At 44.2% G+C, this 17,801-nt stretch overlaps 1 protein-coding gene across 1 annotated transcript; it reads left to right on the top strand.

Annotated features, from left to right (window-relative positions):
• Positions 1 to 334: 334 nt before the first annotated feature.
• Positions 335 to 13,881, top strand: LOC142915638 (hydroxylysine kinase-like). The gene is made up of 5 exons (XM_076061357.1): positions 335 to 713; positions 3,721 to 3,863; positions 10,064 to 10,244; positions 11,365 to 11,677; positions 12,540 to 13,881. Exons 1-5 carry the CDS (start codon positions 659 to 661, stop codon positions 12,712 to 12,714), a joined length of 867 nt encoding a protein of 288 aa, XP_075917472.1. The 5' UTR covers positions 335 to 658; the 3' UTR covers positions 12,715 to 13,881.
• The last annotated feature ends 3,920 nt before the right edge of the window (positions 13,882 to 17,801 follow it).

Here is a 17,801-nt window from a genome sequence, read left to right as displayed (position 1 = left end):
GACTTCATGGCCGAGCGGTAGCGCGTTGCAGATGTTTGTGGTACGAGTCCCACGACCGCCCCGGTTAACGCTGTGGGTGTATGAACTGTAAATATTGCGCACTGTCTGCTTCACAGTCGGATGCTAAAGATCTCGGAGATGTAATTTAAATAAGTAGTATGCCACGTGTGTCGGCACAACTCTGTAAATGCGACAACTACTGTGGGCTGTCCGTGAAGCGTAGCGCCTCCAGGGTGTAGCCTCGTGTGTACTCTGAGCTTGTTTCGCACCGTACGTAGCCAACCGTGCTCATCGGAGGCGCCTTGCGCTGCACGAATGGAGCGAACGCCAACGTGCACTCGCAAAACCCAAAAGCTTTTTGATTGCCCTCGTTTTGTCCGTTGAAGACGATGCAAGCCGCGCCGCAGGACGATGGCCGCGAGCACGAGAAGCCGTGCCTCAGCGAGTCCCGCGCGGCGGAGCTGGTGGAGCGCCTCTACGGGGTGAGCGTGGCGGGGGTGAGCCCGCTGGCGAGCTACGTCGACCAGAACTACCGCGTGCTGGCGCGCGACGGTCGCCAGTTCGTGCTCAAGGTCACCAACACGTGGGACAGCCAGCGGCCGCAGATGCTCGAGGTGCAGATGGCTATGATGAGGTTCCTGCGGGAGAGGGGCTTCCCATGCAGGAGGTGGTGGACAACATCAGCGGGAAGATCATGTCGCTCGAGAGCATCGGTGAGCTGCGCCTGCGTGGGTCCCGGGAGCAGAGACATTGGAGAAGAGATGTACATAATACTAAATCTTGTTCTACTTGATGTGCGTCTCCATCTCCCTTTGTCTCCCCCTACATGCTAAGGCCTCGGCACAGAGACCCTATCTCTCTGTGCTCCGTACGTTGTGTCTCTCTTTGTGTCTCTGTGTGAACTCCCTTCTACTTAGGTGTCTGTATATATATCTGCGGTTCTATGTTTCCTCTCTCTCTCTTAAATTTAGCTCTTCTATGCCTGATGATGATTGCTTGCGTTGCAATCGAAACGTCGTATGCTATTATGTAATTTTATTATTATTTCTTATTTCTACGTGACTTTACTGAAAAAAACCAAAGAGTCATTCCTGCAGTCACGAAAGTGACAAATCAAGTTTAATAGATGTACAGTGCAGTACAATTGATTTTGCTGCAACTGAACTCTGGCCCCCACAACATAGCACCACGCAGCAGCCTGTGATGCCTGTTTAATGCACGATTGTCACCCATAGAAGCCCTAATCCAGGCTCAACCTGCTTAGCTTTCAGATCTTATGATAGGGCACATTCCAGGTGATTTAGTCATAGGCTGATAGTAATCATACGAACACAGCATTGGTTTATACTTGCAAAGACAACGATCAATATCCGAGCATGAGGCGGTGGTATAATACTGGGTCGCACTCCACTGACGATAAGTGATGTAAAAGGATCATACTTTTTAGTTTTTGTGAGGTTGGTGGATGTAACGCACTGCTTGTTGGTACTGGCCCAAGGTCCACATTGTGATATTTTGTAAATTCTTCATATATATTAAAAAAACAATGTTTGGTGTGTGGGATGAAACTGGAATGACTGCTCACAGCAAAGCCACACGGACGAGACGATAACATCTGTGGTGAGAGATCAGAAGCACACTTGCTGTTTTCTCATCTACTGACCTGCAGGTTGGTAGATATAATGTTTGTACAGTTCACCGACGCCGCCATTCGCCAACTGCACAGTGTGTTCCACCTCCCCACACCTCCGATGAGCACGGTTGGCTACGTACGTATGGTGCGAAAGAATTTCAACATACTTACAAAACCTAAATCGTAATTTTTGTTTCTGCTTATCTTCCCACGAGACCCTGAGAAGCAAACGTCAAACTCTTTGCATCGAGTTCCGGATTGGCTGACAAGGGGAACACGTCAAACCAAAACCATGTATTACATGAACAAGCATAGACGGGAAAGATATGTCACAAGCGATATATTGTAGAGATATGAGAGAGATTTATTCATGATAAAGGTTTTTGGGTGAGATCGCGTTATTTATAAATGTGTCATAACCCTCCACCACCCGACATAGCCAAACAGTAAAAAAATGTGTCACGTTGACAACAGACAAAATAGTTCACTACTTTAGCCCACCGGTGTGATGAAGAGTGAATCCACAACATTTACAATATTTGAATACGACGTTTCGCTGGTAATTACATCCAGCATCATCAGGCAATTCGCCAGAATGGTGAAGCCCTCACTTGCTCCTGGTCTTAAATAGAGCAGCAGGGTCATGTCATCATTTAACTCATTCAGAGAGAGATTTAATCAGAAATATGATATTTATATGGAAGAGATAGGAGAAAGATCTATCCGCAAGAGGAGAGATTTAGAGAAATGCAAACATGTCGATACAGAGCTTATCTCTCCCCCACACCCACTTCGACCTGCATCGCATCACTTCTATTAATATTATTATTATTGTAATCATCATCGTTACACTTGTTTTCACAGCAGAGCCTCACTGAATATCGGGAGGGTCTTGTCAAACTTTTCAGTTGGGGGGCGGGCGTGGGGGCGACGGTTGTCGTGTGTAATTTCAAGTGAGTATTGCTGACTGAGACATGTACTTAATTAGTTCCTGTAAGGCGTGGCGGGATAGTTGTCCTGTAGACCAGAATGAATTAATTTTGGTGGTTCGGGCTTGGCCCACGGGCTGTAGTTGGGACAACACTGGGCTGCTAAACATTTGTAAAGCAAAGTGCTTCATAGCTCATCAGATTCCTCCAGTAAAAGTACATATTCTGATTATAATGCCTGGGCTAGCAGCGCTCCTTTAAACCCAGGCTCGGGGTTCATCGCGTGAGCTGACATCACCGCCCAACGCCGTGTTTGGAATGCGAAGATCACGGAAAGCCGCTGACCCTTATATTTACGTGATGGAACGAGCGATAAAAGTCGCCTCCTGATGCAGATGGGCCCCCATTCACCCTGCTCCTAAGTAATTTGCTCAAGCTGAACCCAGGGAATTCAGCTAGACTCGTGTGCTGACGTATCCATTCTGGCCCGAACCTGGGCGAATTGCCCGCGGTTCCGGTCAGCGTGCGCTAAGGCACGAGGGTTGCATGCCACGTTGCAACTTTGGCCGATGCCTTACGCATGGGTGTGGCGAGGTATTATTCCTCTCAAATGCTTTATTTAGCTATAGCGGTTTAGACAACAAGGCCATATAGGAATGCGAATTTCGGAATGCGTTCGTGTTATTAATTTCTGCGTTAATAGTACCGTGAAAGAAAGTCATGAGAAAAAAATCACTCCAATTTACTATTTTTTTTGGGGGGGGGGGGGGGAACAGAAATACTCGTTTCAAGTTGCTTGAGAGATTGGCGTTTTAAAGACTACACGAATTTTATGTGCGTTATATATCGGACTTGGCACGTTCATTATTGTTATTAACCATTTAATGCTGAGCAGCAAATTGTCGCTTAATTTCCTAAAAAAAGAATAGTAGCCTTGGCTATCAGTTGAGCAATTCATTAGAGACCCTGTGTAGTATAGCACGTGGGTAATGAACACAGGGCGCAAAGTGGTGAGTTGACACTTTGGCCAGACCTTGGAGGTTCCGATATCAGCTTCCGAACAGCTTTTTATGTTCCAGCAAAAGGAAGCGACGGTGAGATTTCACTAACCGTGGTGACCTCTTGACCTCGGTGGCGACTCCTGCTGTGAATTCTCAGACTGCGGCGAAGGAGAGAAGGAGTTCAACGTGCGGCTGCTCACGAACCTGCCCGGCGTGCTGCTGTCCAGGGTGCTGGTGGATGGCAGCCTGTACTACCAGGTGGGCAAGCTGGCAGCGAGCATCCACCAAGCCCTGCAGCAGGTACGAGCGCACGAGCGCCTCTTGACAGGTGACGTGAGACTGCAGGGATTCATATTCTTGTTGCTTTCGGTAAAGTCACCACGTAGAGGGGGAAACAATAAAATAATAAAAAATATAAAACAATAAAATTCTCACGACGTTTCGACTGCAACACAAGCAATCGTCATCAGGTGTGAAAACCACAACAAGGAAATTTGAAAAAAAAAATTATTGCTGTGGTTTTCACGCCTGATGATGATTGCTTGTGTTGCAGTCGAAACGTGAAAATTCTATTGTTTATATTTGTTTTATTTTATTGTTTCCCTTCTACGTGACTTTACCGAAAGAAACAAGAATATGAGAATATTCGCCAAAGTAAAAAGCCAAAAAAGAAATAACTCGCAAATTACTTCATTGGGAAATGCGGAGCGATAGTTTCCCCAACCCCTTACTGCGACAATCTTAAAAAAAAACTCTTGAGTTTCGGCGAGCCTTTTCTCTCGGTAAGCAAGTGTAATGTGACGTAACGAGCCCACTTGCTCGGAACGTACGCAGCTGTTCATAATTAGCAACGTGAGAGTCCTTCCAAGTGATCGAATGACTGGTTTTCAAGCGGCGTATTTTTGGTTTAACATGTAGGCTTTCGAGACCAATATTATTCATAATAAAGGTTTTTGGGTTAGATCGCGTTTATTTATAAATGTGTCGTAACCCTCCACTACCCGACACGGCCAATCAGCAAAAAAAGTGTCACGTTGACAAAAAGACAAATAATTCACTACTTTAGCCCACCGGTGTGTTGAAGAGTGAATCCACATTTACAGTTTGAGTACGACGTTTCACTGGTAATTACATCCAGCATCATCGGGCTATTCTCCAGAATGGTAAAGCCCTCGCTTGCTCCCGGTTTTATATAGAGCAGCAGGGTGACGTCATCACTTAACTCATATCAGCTTCAGTGATTAGAGGCGGAGGGGGGGGTATTGTAATTATATAATCGATTAGTAATCAGTCATTGGTTATGATTAGTAATGAGTTGTAGATTAGTAATTCTTTCCATCAAAATGTAATGTGTATTATTTAATAATATGCTTCCAGGCCGCACTAAGCCTGTAGCTGTCAGAGCGATTAAAGTTATTCTTGTTCCTCTCAATTTCAATGGATTCTCAAATTAGTCTTTGCCAGTAATAATTAGTTTTACACACCACTGCAACGTTGTCAAAGTCAATTCAGTGTCCTTGTTGACAAGCATGTTCTGCCACTGCCGACAGTTGTGTTTGAGATAATTTAATATTTCTCTGATGTTCTTTTAGTCTTACGCTGATGTTACGTCCCGTCTGTCCAATGTAGCAGCTGCCACATAAACAATGAATCCGATATACACCTTCTGTTGATAATTTAGGTAATGCGTCTTTAGTCCCAGATGCTAGTTTTTTTTTATTTTGTGTACTGTACCAAATCTTGCTTTTGCAAAACACGGGCTAATTTGTCAGTTACTCCCGAGATATATGGATTTTTTATTGTTTTAACAATCTGGTCGCTTTCAGCAGTATTGCTTTGCAATCGTGATTTGGCATTCAGTGCTCTGTTAATTTGAGCATTATTGTAGCCATTCTGTCATAGTGCGTCTTTAACGTGGTTAACCTCTCTCACTAGACTCTCACCATCTGACACTGTTTTAGCCCGATGTATGAGCGTCTTGATAAGAGAGGATTTCTGAGCTGGATGATGATGTGATTCTGCATTCAGATAGGTATCAGTGTGCGTTTGCTTTCTGTAAACGCTGTGTGTTATTTTACCGTTTAGGCCATGTCCAAGCAAAATATCTAGGAATGGGAGTGTGTTATTCACCTCCATTTCCATGGTGAATTGGATGGCCGGGTTTTGTGCATTGAGATGATTTAGAAAATCATTCAGTGTATCTTTAGCATGTGGCCAGACAACCAAAGTGTCACCCACATATCTAAACCAAAAGGATGGTTTTAATGTGCTCGAGGCAAGTGCTCTTATTTCAAAGTTTTCCATGTACAAATTTGCTGTAGCAGGGGATAAAGAAGAACCCATTGCTGCTCATTCCTTTTGTTTAAAGAAATTCCCTCTCCATAAGAAGTAAGTGTTATTTAAACAATGGCCAGCAAGTTTCGGAATATCTTTTGGTAAACCGGTATTCTTTACTAGTGTATCAAGTAATTTAAGCGATTCGTCCACTGGAACCTTAGTGAATAGAGAAATCACATCAAAACTTACCAGAATATCATCAGGAGTAAGTTTAATATCTTTAAGCACATTCACAAGATGTTCTGAATTTATTTTTTTATGAATGAAGATGTCCTACCGATGTAGGGCTGTATTTGTTGGGTTATATATTTTGCTAATTGATATGTGGCAGAGCCAATTGTACTGACTATGGGTCGTAATGGGATGCCGATTTTATGAATCTTTGGTAGCCCATAGATTCTAGGTGGTTTTGAGGCCCTTGGCTTAATTTGGTATTGCTCATTTTTAGGGATTAATGAATTTGCAATTATTGCAGTGGTCTTACGTTCTAAAGTATTAGTTGGATCTCGTTTAATTTTAATGTAGGTACTTTCCTCTAGTAAATTTCTAATTTTATTATCATAATCGGCTCGTGACATCACTACAGTAGTGCGGCCTTTATCAGCTGCTAGGATTTGGATATCCTTGTTTACACGCAGCTCTCTTAAGGCTTTTGCCTCGTTAGAGCTAATATTTACTTTTGGAACTTTGCTATTCTCAATTATTTTAGCAATCTCATGTCTAGTCATCTCTGCCTCATTATGTGGAAGGAGTCTAACTGCTGATTCTACCTCAGCAATTATCTCATCCACTGGAATTGTGTGTGGGGTAACGGCAAAGTTAAGGCCTTTAGAAAGGATAGAGACCATGTCACCGGTTAATACAGTGTTAGTCAAGTTCAGTACGGTTTTGTTTTTAAATTTTTGGTTTTCAGTAGGGATTTGTTTATTATGTAGTCTAGAAAATGTATTAATTTGGTTAGTTTTTGTTAGTTTAAACACATTATGAGCCGATTGTTGTGTTATGTTATCGATTATATTCCAATAATGCATAGATACACTATTGCTTATATCTAAGTGTAACTGCTTTAGCGATTCCGAAATGTAAGATAATTCACTCCTATTGTGCTGTATTCTCTCTATTAATAATAATTCGCTAGCTTTGTGTAGTATTTGGTTAGCTTTAGAAGACTTTATGTGATGTGTTATTTTAACTGCGTTTGGTATTACCTTTGAATCTCTGCACCTTTTGAGGAACGCCAGTGAAGATATCAATTTCATCCGCTTAATGCGGAGCTTCTCCAATTTTCTGGTTTTAAGAAAAGTATCCTCCCCATAGAAGTTAGTCAGTTTAACATGTAGGCTTTCGCGACCAATATTATTCATAATAAAGGTTTTTGGGTTAGATCGCGTTTATTTATAAATGTGTCGTAACCCTCCACCACCGGACACGGCCAATCAGCAAAAAAAGTGTCACGTTGACAAAAAGACAAATAATTCACTACTTTAGCCCACCGGTGTGTTGAAGAGTGAATCCACATTTACAGTTTGAGTACGACGTTTCGCTGGTAAATACATCCAGCATCATCGGGCAATTCGCCAGAATGGTAAAGCCCTCGCTTGCTCCCGGTTTTATATAGAGCAGCAGGGTGACGTCATCACTTAACTCATATCAGGTGCAGTGATTAGAGGCGGAGGGGGGGGTATTGTAATTATATAATCGATTAGTAATCAGTCATTGGTTATGATTAGTAATGAGTTGTAGATTAGTAATTCTTTAAATCAAAATGTAATGTGTATTATTTAATAATACGCTTCCAGGCCGCACTAAGCCTGTAGCTGTCAGAGCGATTAAAGTTATTCTTGTTCCTCTCAATTTCAATGGATTCTCTAATTAGTCTTTGCCAGTAATAATTAGTTTTACACACCACTGCAACATTGTCAAAATCATTTGACTGTCCTTGTTGACAAGCATGTTCTGCCACTGCCGACAGTTGTGTTTGAGATAATTTAATATTTCTCTGATGTTCTTTTAGTCTTACGCTGATGTTACGTCCCGTCTGCCCAATGTAGCAGCTGCCACATAAACAATTAATCCGATATACACCTTCTGTTGATAGTTAGGTAATGCGTCTTTAGTGCAAGATACTAGTTTTTGAATTTTGTGTACTGTACCAAATCTTACTGTAATGTTTTGCTTTTGCAAAACACAAAATAACACAGCGTTTACAGAAATCAAATGCACACTGATGCCTATCTGAATGCAGAATCACATCATCATCCAGCTCAGAAATCCTCTCTTATCAAGATGCTCATACATCGGGCTAAAACAGTGTCAGATGGTGAGAGTCTAGTGAGAGAGATTAAACACGTTAAAGACGCACTACGACAGAATGGCTACAATAATGCTCAAATTAACAGAGCACTAAATGCCAAATCACGATTGCAAAGCAATACTGCTGAAAGCGACCAGATTGTTAAAACAATAAAAATTCCATATATCTCAGGAGTAACTGACAAATTAGCCCGTGTTTTGCAAAAGCAAAACATTACAGTAAGATTTGGTACAATACACAAAATTCAAAAACTAGTATCTTGCACTAAAGACGCATTACCTAACTATCAACAGAAGGTGTATATCGGATTAATTGTTTATGTGGCAGCTGCTACATTGGGCAGACGGGACGTAACATCAGCGTAAGACTAAAAGAACATCAGAGAAATATTAAATTATCTCAAACACAACTGTCGGCAGTGGCAGAACATGCTTGTCAACAAGGACACTCAATTGATTTTGACAATGTTGCAGTGGTGTGTAAAACTAATTATTACTGGCAAAGACTAATTAGAGAATCCATTGAAATTGAGAGGAACAAGAATAACTTTAATCGCTCTGACAGCTACAGGCTTAGTGCGGCCTGGAAGCGTATTATTAAATAATACACATTACATTTTGATTTAAAGAATTACTAATCTACAACTCATTACTAATCATAACCAATGACTGATTACTAATCGATTATATAATTACAATACCCCCCCCTCCGCCTCTAATCACTGCACCTGATATGAGTTAAGTGATGACGTCACCCTGCTGCTCTATATAAAACCGGGAGCAAGCGAGGGCTTTACCATTCTGGCTAATTGCCCGATGATGCTGGATGTATTTACCAGCGAAACGTCGTACTCAAACTGTAAATGTGGATTCACTCTTCAACACACCGGTGGGCTAAAGTAGTGAATTATTTGTCTTTTTGTCAACGTGACACTTTTTTTTGCTGATTGGCCGTGTCGGGTGGTGGAGGGTTACGACACATTTATAAATAAACGCGATCTAACCCATAAACCTTTATTATGAACAACGTATTTTTGTTGTTTCCCCCCCAAATTTTATTCCAAGCGTCGGGGTGGAGCGGTGGCGCAGTTGTGCGCACACTGCGCTACGAACCCGGCCACCTGAGTTTTATTTCCGGCCACGGCTAACATTCGTGGCAAGTGATATCTGAACCAGTCCTGCCCCCCCCCCACCCCCCCTTGTCCTCTATCCTTCACCAACCTACACTGACCAGTTTGGCGAAGTATGGTCAAACACCCTACATGACCAACACTGAATACGGCAGTGCCTTGATAAGGGCTGTATGAGTTGTGCTAATTGGTGCCATGTCATGAGATGGAAAAAAACATCTCATTCTGTGCATCACCTCTGGTTAGAGAATGGCCCACAGAAGGTGATCTCACAAAACTACTTCTCAGATCCATTCAAGTGTCCTGTTATTCACAAATACCAATCAAACATTTGCCAGCCGCACGCAGGACTTGGGCAGCCCCACCCTCAGCTGCATAATAAGTCTAGATTTTTAGCTTTCGTGACTGCAAGGATTCATACTCTTTGGTTTTTTCGGTAAAGTCACGTAGGTAAAACTATAAAATGATAGAATGAAAAAAAATGTAGTTTTTTCATTTATTCTTTTATTTTATAGTTTTACCTACGTGACTTTACCGAAAAAAACCGAAGAGAAAATAATAAGTCAAGGAGAACATCTTTTCTGAAACGAAGACTATCCTTTGCTAGCTTGACGTTTTGCTGCCTTTAACTTACATGTGTACTCAACTGGCCAATGCTATGTTAATCTCGTATTGCATTTTTTGTCATCTTACCGCCTTCGTTTTTAAACATCTGCATAGTTTGAGCACCCGTTCCTGCACTCCCTGCAACGAGACGATTTCATCTGGAACCTATCAAACACCCACCTGCTCGAGTCCTACCTCTTCACTCTGGACGGCGACCCCAACCAGGGTCTGGTCAGGGAGGTCATCGCCAAGTTCCGCGAGGAGATCCAACCCAACCTGCACAAGTTTACCAGATGTACGCTCGCCTCGCAGCTTCACCCGGGACGTAGCTCCATGCCTCAGGGGGCGAGGGGCGCTTCAGGCCACCGACGAGGCCTTGAAGCCACGACGGGTGCCGCGTACGTGTGTACGTTGAACTTCTTTTGCACCGTACGTAGCCAACCGTGCTAATCGGAGGTGCGGGGGAAGGACAACAAACTAAACACAAAAAATCAGTTCAAAAATAAATTAGTGTTCAATCTAGGTTTAAAAGTGCATAGCTCCAGTGCCTTCCTAATATCGGAAAGAAGAGCTTTTCAGACGGCCGCAGAAGTGCATCTGAAAGCGCGCGATGCGGTGACCGTCTTTGTTTGTTCGATGGTTAGCCAAAAGCCGCTGCGAGGATCACCCGAGTTCGCATGATGGTTTATGCTGCTTGACGAGATCAGCAAGGTATTGTGATTCATTTGTGGCAAGCATTTTCTTTGCAATGTGCTTTACGTGATTACTTTTACCCAGCATACACAGATGCATTACAAGGCATGCATGTAATGGGGAACACTCGCACAGACACTGATCACAGGTGAAATCAAATGACAGGGTTATTACATTCAGACTACCGAATCATTTTTCAATGCATGCTAAATTGTGTTCAACAGTTTTTGTTACACATATACTCTTAATAATAATGTACAGCCCTTTGTCAATGCACTATCTGGACGAAGGCTTTCCCAGGCTGTGTAGGGTCATGGGGGTTGTTTTGCCACCTTCACCATGCTGGTCGGTGAGGATGTAGGTAGGATCCCAGGACTGGTTCAGATATCAGTGATGTTCTCCATGGCCGGGAATCAAGGGCTCGTGATGCGGTGTGCATACCACTACACACCGCTCCATATCTCGCCCCCGTGCAGGGTTGTACGACGCTGGTGGGTTATTGTAATTCTGTGCCTTTGAAGGCAGGAGAAGAAGTTGGTGATTCACTGAGACTCTGCGGGGGCCATTCTTAGACTCGCACACGCGGCTTGCGCAACCCCAATCGTGCAGCCGGAATAAAAACGTCACGGGCACGAACGATGACGACGGCGACGAGGGGAGGACGGTCAACAATAAAAGACAACGGACGAAATCAAATTCGACGTTTTCCCCCCTCGCCGCAGGCATAATCCATGGTGACTTCAATGACGACAACATCCTGGTGCAGGAGGTGGCCGCAGGAAGCGAGCAGCAGCAGCAGCAGCAGGGGCCCAAGTCGGCGGAGGGAGCGCCGCGGCACCGCGTCTCTGGCATTGTGGACCTCAACTCGATGATGTTCGGCTACCACGTGTACGACCTGGCCATAGCCATCATGTACATGATGGTGGAGAGCGGCGAGGCGATGGAGGCCGGGGGTCACGTCCTGGCCGGCTACGAGAGCGTGCAGGCCCTCACCGAGGACGAGAGGAGGGCCGTTTACTTCCTGGTGGCGTGCAGGTAAGAGCGGAGGGGGGCCGGGGCAGTTCGGGTCGGGTCTGCCCGGATCGCCGTTGGCCGCATCGGGAAACGTTGGCTTCAAAAACCTGTGGCGGTTGCGTAACGAGAATTAATCCAGGTCTGGCGAGAATCCGATAAACTCGATGATTGTGCGGCAAAAAAAAAGTGCTTTATTTTCTTTGGTTCTTTCGGTAAAGTCACGTAGAATGAGAATAAAATAATAAATTGATAAAATAACAATAATATTCTCACGACGTTTCGGCCACAACACAAGCGGCCTTCATCAGGTGAAGGGACGAGACTGTCTGGTAGGACAGTCCAAAGAAGATGAATCATTGCAGTCACGAAAGCTTTAAATCGAAACGTGCTTTATTATTTATTTAAAGCTCTTCATCAGACCAATGATGAATGAAGGTCTTGCCAATGCCATGTCGATCGTCGCGGTAGTTGACCATACTTCACCATGCTGGTTAATGTGTGTTGGTGAACGGGGGGGATCAGTAACAGTTAAGACATAATAATGCTGATTACCATGATGTTGCTAACAGCACTTTTACGGATGCTGCTGATGACGGTGATGATGATTATAGAAAAGACACTCATAGCGATGTTGTTTACGATCATGTTGCTGATCACACTGCTGCTGCTGCTGGAGACGAGAAAGATGAAGACAGCGACTTTCCTTCTGCTGGCACTTCTGCTGCTGACCACGAGACTTGATCCAACTATGGCTGCAATTCCTGGACGCTAAAATCCCAGCCGATCAACAAGTCGGCAGCAAAAACCCTCTTGAATAACAAACGATATTAACCGTCACGACAGCAACGGCGACAACAACAACATGGTCTACTTTTCCCCGCAGGTTCTGCCAGTCGCTGGTCATGGCCCGCTACACGATCCTGCGATACCCGCAGAACGCCGACTACCTGCTGATAACGGCGCGCACCGGCTGGGTGAAGCTACGCGAGCTCTGGACCAGGGGCCTGGAGGACATGCAGAGGCTGTGGTCCGATATTGCGGCACGGTACAGAAACTAGAACCGCGGTGGAAATCGAGACGGACGGCGAGGAGAGAGAAGGGGGAGTTTGGGGTCGGGGGGGGCCCACCGTGAGACACGTCCTCCCACTCGCCCCACCGGTACCTCCCGAGGCTTCGCAAGGAACCGGTTTCAACTTGAACGTGGCGCCGTTGGTTTTGGACACGTGCGATCTTTGAATACGGAATCTGAAAAATGTGAATTGCTCATGCCAGGCACTTAATGCATAGGGGAGGTTTTTCGTAGCTTCAGGTTAGGAACGTATTGTTGCTGCATCCAGCGCTGTTGACAAAACGGCATTCACATGCGCATCCGTGGGTGATAATAATAATAATACTGTCAGAATATTTTTTTCCCGTTCATTTACTCAGGAAATCCTGACTGTTTCTGAGATTTTGTATTCATGAAGTTCCAGCGTTCAGATGTTCGACCAATTCCTTTGTAGCTTGTTTGGCTCGTGAGAGGAAACCGGAGTAACTCGGAGATTACCTGTGCATACGAAAGGTGGTGGGGGGGGTAACACTCGACAACTGCATAGATGTTTTATATTTTTATTATTTTATTGTTTCCCTGCTACGTGACTTTACAGAAAGAACCAAGAATATAAAAAGCGTCACCGTACACCGACATCTGTTGGCCAACTTGCAGCGCAAGGCATAAAACGTCTGCTTTTCCCAGACAGTCTTCAAATTAAGCACTAAACCCAGGCTCTTCCCCGGTTGAGCTTCAAAGATCTGACGAGATTTGGTGCATTCTGGGTTAATTTTGTTATTTTGTGAGTTGCAGTTGCATTCAGATATTTTTGTTAATCTAAACTACAGTTGACCTTAGAACCCTCAGACACGGGCGTGGGGAGTCCTGGCCTCGTGAAAGATCAGTCGACTTTCTTGCGTTGCCATGACCTTCCACTCGGCGGACTTTGGGAACGGTAGTGTGGTGGGGGTGGTGGGTGTTTGATGATTTTGCTGTAAAGGTTTCCTCTACAAAAGTGGGACACTCCTGGGTTTTGCCACCAAGTACTAAGTCATGTTTTGCAGAGGGGTCAAATACTTATTTCCCTCATTAAAATGCAAATCAATTTATAACATTTTTGACATGCGTTTTTCTGGATTTTTGTTGTTGTTATTCTGTCTCTCACTGTTCAAATAAACCTACCATGAAAATTTTAGACTGATCATTTCTTTGTCAGTGGGCAAACGTACAAAATCAGCAGGGGATCAAATACTTTTTTCCCTCACTGTAAGTTCGATTACAGGGAATGACTATAACATGAATTGGAAGTGATATCTGGACCCCTTCAAACAAACCGCATTGACCAGTGTGGTGCAGTATGGTGAAGCAACCCATATAATATGGGGAAAGGCATCATCCAGCAGTGGATTGATCTGAGGCTGTGAAAATTGGCTAAGCCTCGAATGCAGATGCACCACGTATACACTGCCGCCTCCTGTCTTATGCCATTGCCGACGAGAATGTTGCGTTCTCATACTAAATTAAAACTATTTTTTATTTTACCGGGGCCCACTGAGCTATAAAGCTCTTTTTTTTTAGAAGCGACCTGGCCACAAATTATAGCTCAACGAAGTGGCTTATCGTGTGAAAATTTCTAGCAGCCAAATACTCCAAACGCATGCTTCTGAATTGGGAGGGAAAAACCGGAGGACTCGGAGAAAAAGCCACACGATCAAGGGGAGAACATCCAAATATACAGCAGCAGGCATCAGTCGAGATCGAACCAACGACCTCCTGTATACCAGGCGAGATAGTTAACATCTGGCCACTGTGCTTGCAGCCCATCTTACCCGAGTGAATGTGAGCTTGCATTCTGTGCTCTGGTAACCCGAAAGTACACCGCCAGTTTTTCAGGTCGCCCTATCCGATGAGAGCGATCAAACACGAAGCGCGATTCTCAGAGACAGCAATAATATAATCCCATTCCTCTAGAATTACTGTCAGCTGTGCCCCTATGATAGGAAAGGTTATGCCACTCTTCAGAGGTATGGGGTGCTCTCCTTTCCTTCTCACCTCATCTATGCCAACCGTGTCACGATGTATTTATTTCAATTGTGCCTCTCGTTCGCCAGTCTGATTCTTCAGCTTGTGTACGTCTTGTATCGAGTAGGTGGTGTGGCCAACACCACGCCAAAGGGGCCGTCCATAAATGACGTCACGCACCTGGGGGGGGGGGGTGTCAGACATTTGTGACGATGCGTGACGAGGGGGGGGGGTGATAAATGTGACGTCACATCAAAATGCGCAACTTTAAATAAATATAGACAACACGTTCCACTTAATTAAATAGACTTGTTAATAAATGTTTTCTCCTACAACATCAGAGTGCAGCGGCACAATAAATACGCACTACAATGACAATAGTTTAAAGCGATTTGAAGCATGTTTTATCTTTCGATTTAAAGCTTTCGTGACTGCAATGATTCATCTTCTTTGGTTCTTTCGGTAAAGTCACGTAGAATGAGAATAAAATAATAAATTGATAAAATAAAATAACACAATAATATTCTCACGACGTTTCGGCCACAACACAAGCGGCCTTCATCAGGTGAAGGGACGAGACTGTCTGGTAGGACAGCGCTGGAGTGCTGTCCTACCAGACCAAAGAAGATGTTTTATCTTTTTTTTTGGGGGGGGGGGTCAGACATTTGTGACAATGACGAGGGGGGGGGGTCAAAAATCGTCCAAAATCGCGTGACGTCATTTATGGACGGCCCCAAAGCCGCTTTTGTCGCCCCAATGCTGACGTTGTATCCACAGCACACCAGGTACTCATTTAAGTCTGCGCCGACATAATTGAGGCCCAGGAAGTCACCGTTGTGACCACATACACACGCACGAACATTCGCCAATGCGTCATCATCGCCACTCCGATCACTTGGCGGCCGACGACAACGACGACGACGATGTCTGGGGCAGCTCTACCCGATGCAAGGATTCTGCCGACGGATAAAGGCTCCTCCTCCCGTGCGCCTCTGGCGATGCCCCCCGAACAGCGCTGTGCCGAGATGGCTGCGTCAACGGCGGGCGCTGCGCGGCTCCCTGGCGTGTGCACCTGCAGGGACGGCTACTCGGGGCTTCGCTGCCACAAGCGTACGGCCACCATCTGCTGCTGCTGCTGCCGCCTCTCAAATCCCCGCCGTCAACTCTTCGTAGAGAGAAATTGGGGGGGGGGGTATCCGATTGGGATTTCCTTGGCATTTTTCCCTCTAGTCCTCTGCATTCTCAAACTGAAGTTTGTGGGCCAGTCTTCCACGGTCCATTCGCATCTCCCATTAGTCGCCATTGAAGTGTTAATTGGACCGTATCGCTGCATTGTATTGCAGGCTGCTGATTTTGTGGGAGTTGAAAAGTGGGCCGCAGAAAGGTGTATCTACTGGCTTTACGAAACACCTGTTGTAGCCTATAGTTACCTGTGTACTAGAGGACATCGAAAGAACTGGTTAACTCCTTGGCAGGTCGGTAAGCTGTACAATGTGGTTATTTATATAAGCATCGTGTCTATCTGTTGATTTGAGAGCTGGAATCGAGACATTCTTCCATATAAGCTGGTATGCTTGATTTGTCACATCGTGTTCCCTGAGATATCACAAATAGTGGCATCAAATGACTGCATCTAACAGAGAAATCCATTTTGATTTAAAGCTTTCGTGACTGGAGTAATTCATATTCTTAGTTCTTTTGGTAAAGTCACGTTGAAGGGAAACAATAAAATAATAAAATATATATAAAACAATAAAAATTCTCACGACGTTTCGACCATAACACAAACGGTCGTCATCAGGTGTGTCGGTTTGCATACATTTTTTTTTTAAAACGGTGTATTTATTTATTTATTTATAAAAACGTTAGCGCCGTGCGTAGCGATTTGGCAGTTTATTTAGAAGGACTAGTCCATCTATCTTCTTTGGTTCTTTCGGTAAAGTCACGTAGAATGAGAATAAAATAATAAATTGATAAAATAAAATAACACAATAATATTCTCACGACGTTTCGGCCACAACACAAGCGGCCTTCATCAGGTGAAGGGGGCGAGACTGTCTGGTAGGACAGCGCTGGAGTGAGAGAGCCACGTTCAGATCACGGCTTTTAAGCTGTGTGAGAGGAACAAAGAGCCTTGACGAAGGAATTAGCATAAAATTTAGCATTGAAATGGCTGAATGATTAGCTTGTGACTGGTCACAGAAATAGCTATGTTAAAAGTTAAAGCATACACATCCGCAGAGGCACCCATTGTTAAAAGGAATTAGCATAGAATTTAGCATTGAAATAGCTAAATTAAGGCATACACATCCGCAGAGGCACCCCTTGATAATGGGATTAGCATAGAATTTAGCATTAAAATGGCTGAGTGATTCGCTTGTAACTGCTACAGAAATAGTTACGTTGAAGTCAGAGCATACACATTCACCGAGGCACTTAGTACAAATCAAACAGGAGAATTTAGCATTGAAATAACTAGGCGAATTTAGCATTGAAATAACTGGGTGATTTGCTAGTGACTGGTCACAGAAATGACTACACATCTGAGCTATTCACAGTACTATATAGTGAACCAATAAAAACTAAAATATAAATTACCTTCATGTTATCAATAAACTCTATATTCTCCAATCAGCTAAGCTACCAACCATAAGTCGTTATATATCACAATGCTATATGGTGAAAAAATGGGTGGATTCTTACCCTCAAATTTCCGTACCACGGATAGCTACGGGCCCCGTTCAGACGGACGAGTTCGTCCATGGTCGGAACAGAGGAGGGGGAGAGAGACAGCTGCGAAGCCCTAGTATACTCCATGTTGTAAACCATACCATTAACCGTGGTGTGAGAGGTATTAAGAGGCAATGCTGGCGAAAGAGCTGCGGTCTGAAGGTCATCGTAAAATTACAATTAATTAAGAACAGAAATGATTTAACACATCTTTCCAGTGGTTACTAAGCCTGAATCCATCTTCTCGGTTAAAATTGTCTCTGTGCTTGTATATGTGAATGGCCTCATGAACGAATCTCTCATGGTAGCCAGTTGGTTTGCAAAGAACCTCAATGTCATGTGAGCCCACTGAATTGTAACAGT

Source organism: Petromyzon marinus, unplaced genomic scaffold, assembly GCF_048934315.1.
Source record: "Petromyzon marinus isolate PM22_M1 ecotype Great Lakes invasive population unplaced genomic scaffold, UKy_Petmar_22M1.pri1.0 PM_G_Scaffold_33, whole genome shotgun sequence".
Taxonomy (NCBI): domain Eukaryota; kingdom Metazoa; phylum Chordata; class Hyperoartia; order Petromyzontiformes; family Petromyzontidae; genus Petromyzon; species Petromyzon marinus.
This window is presented reverse-complemented; position numbering and strand designations above follow the sequence as displayed.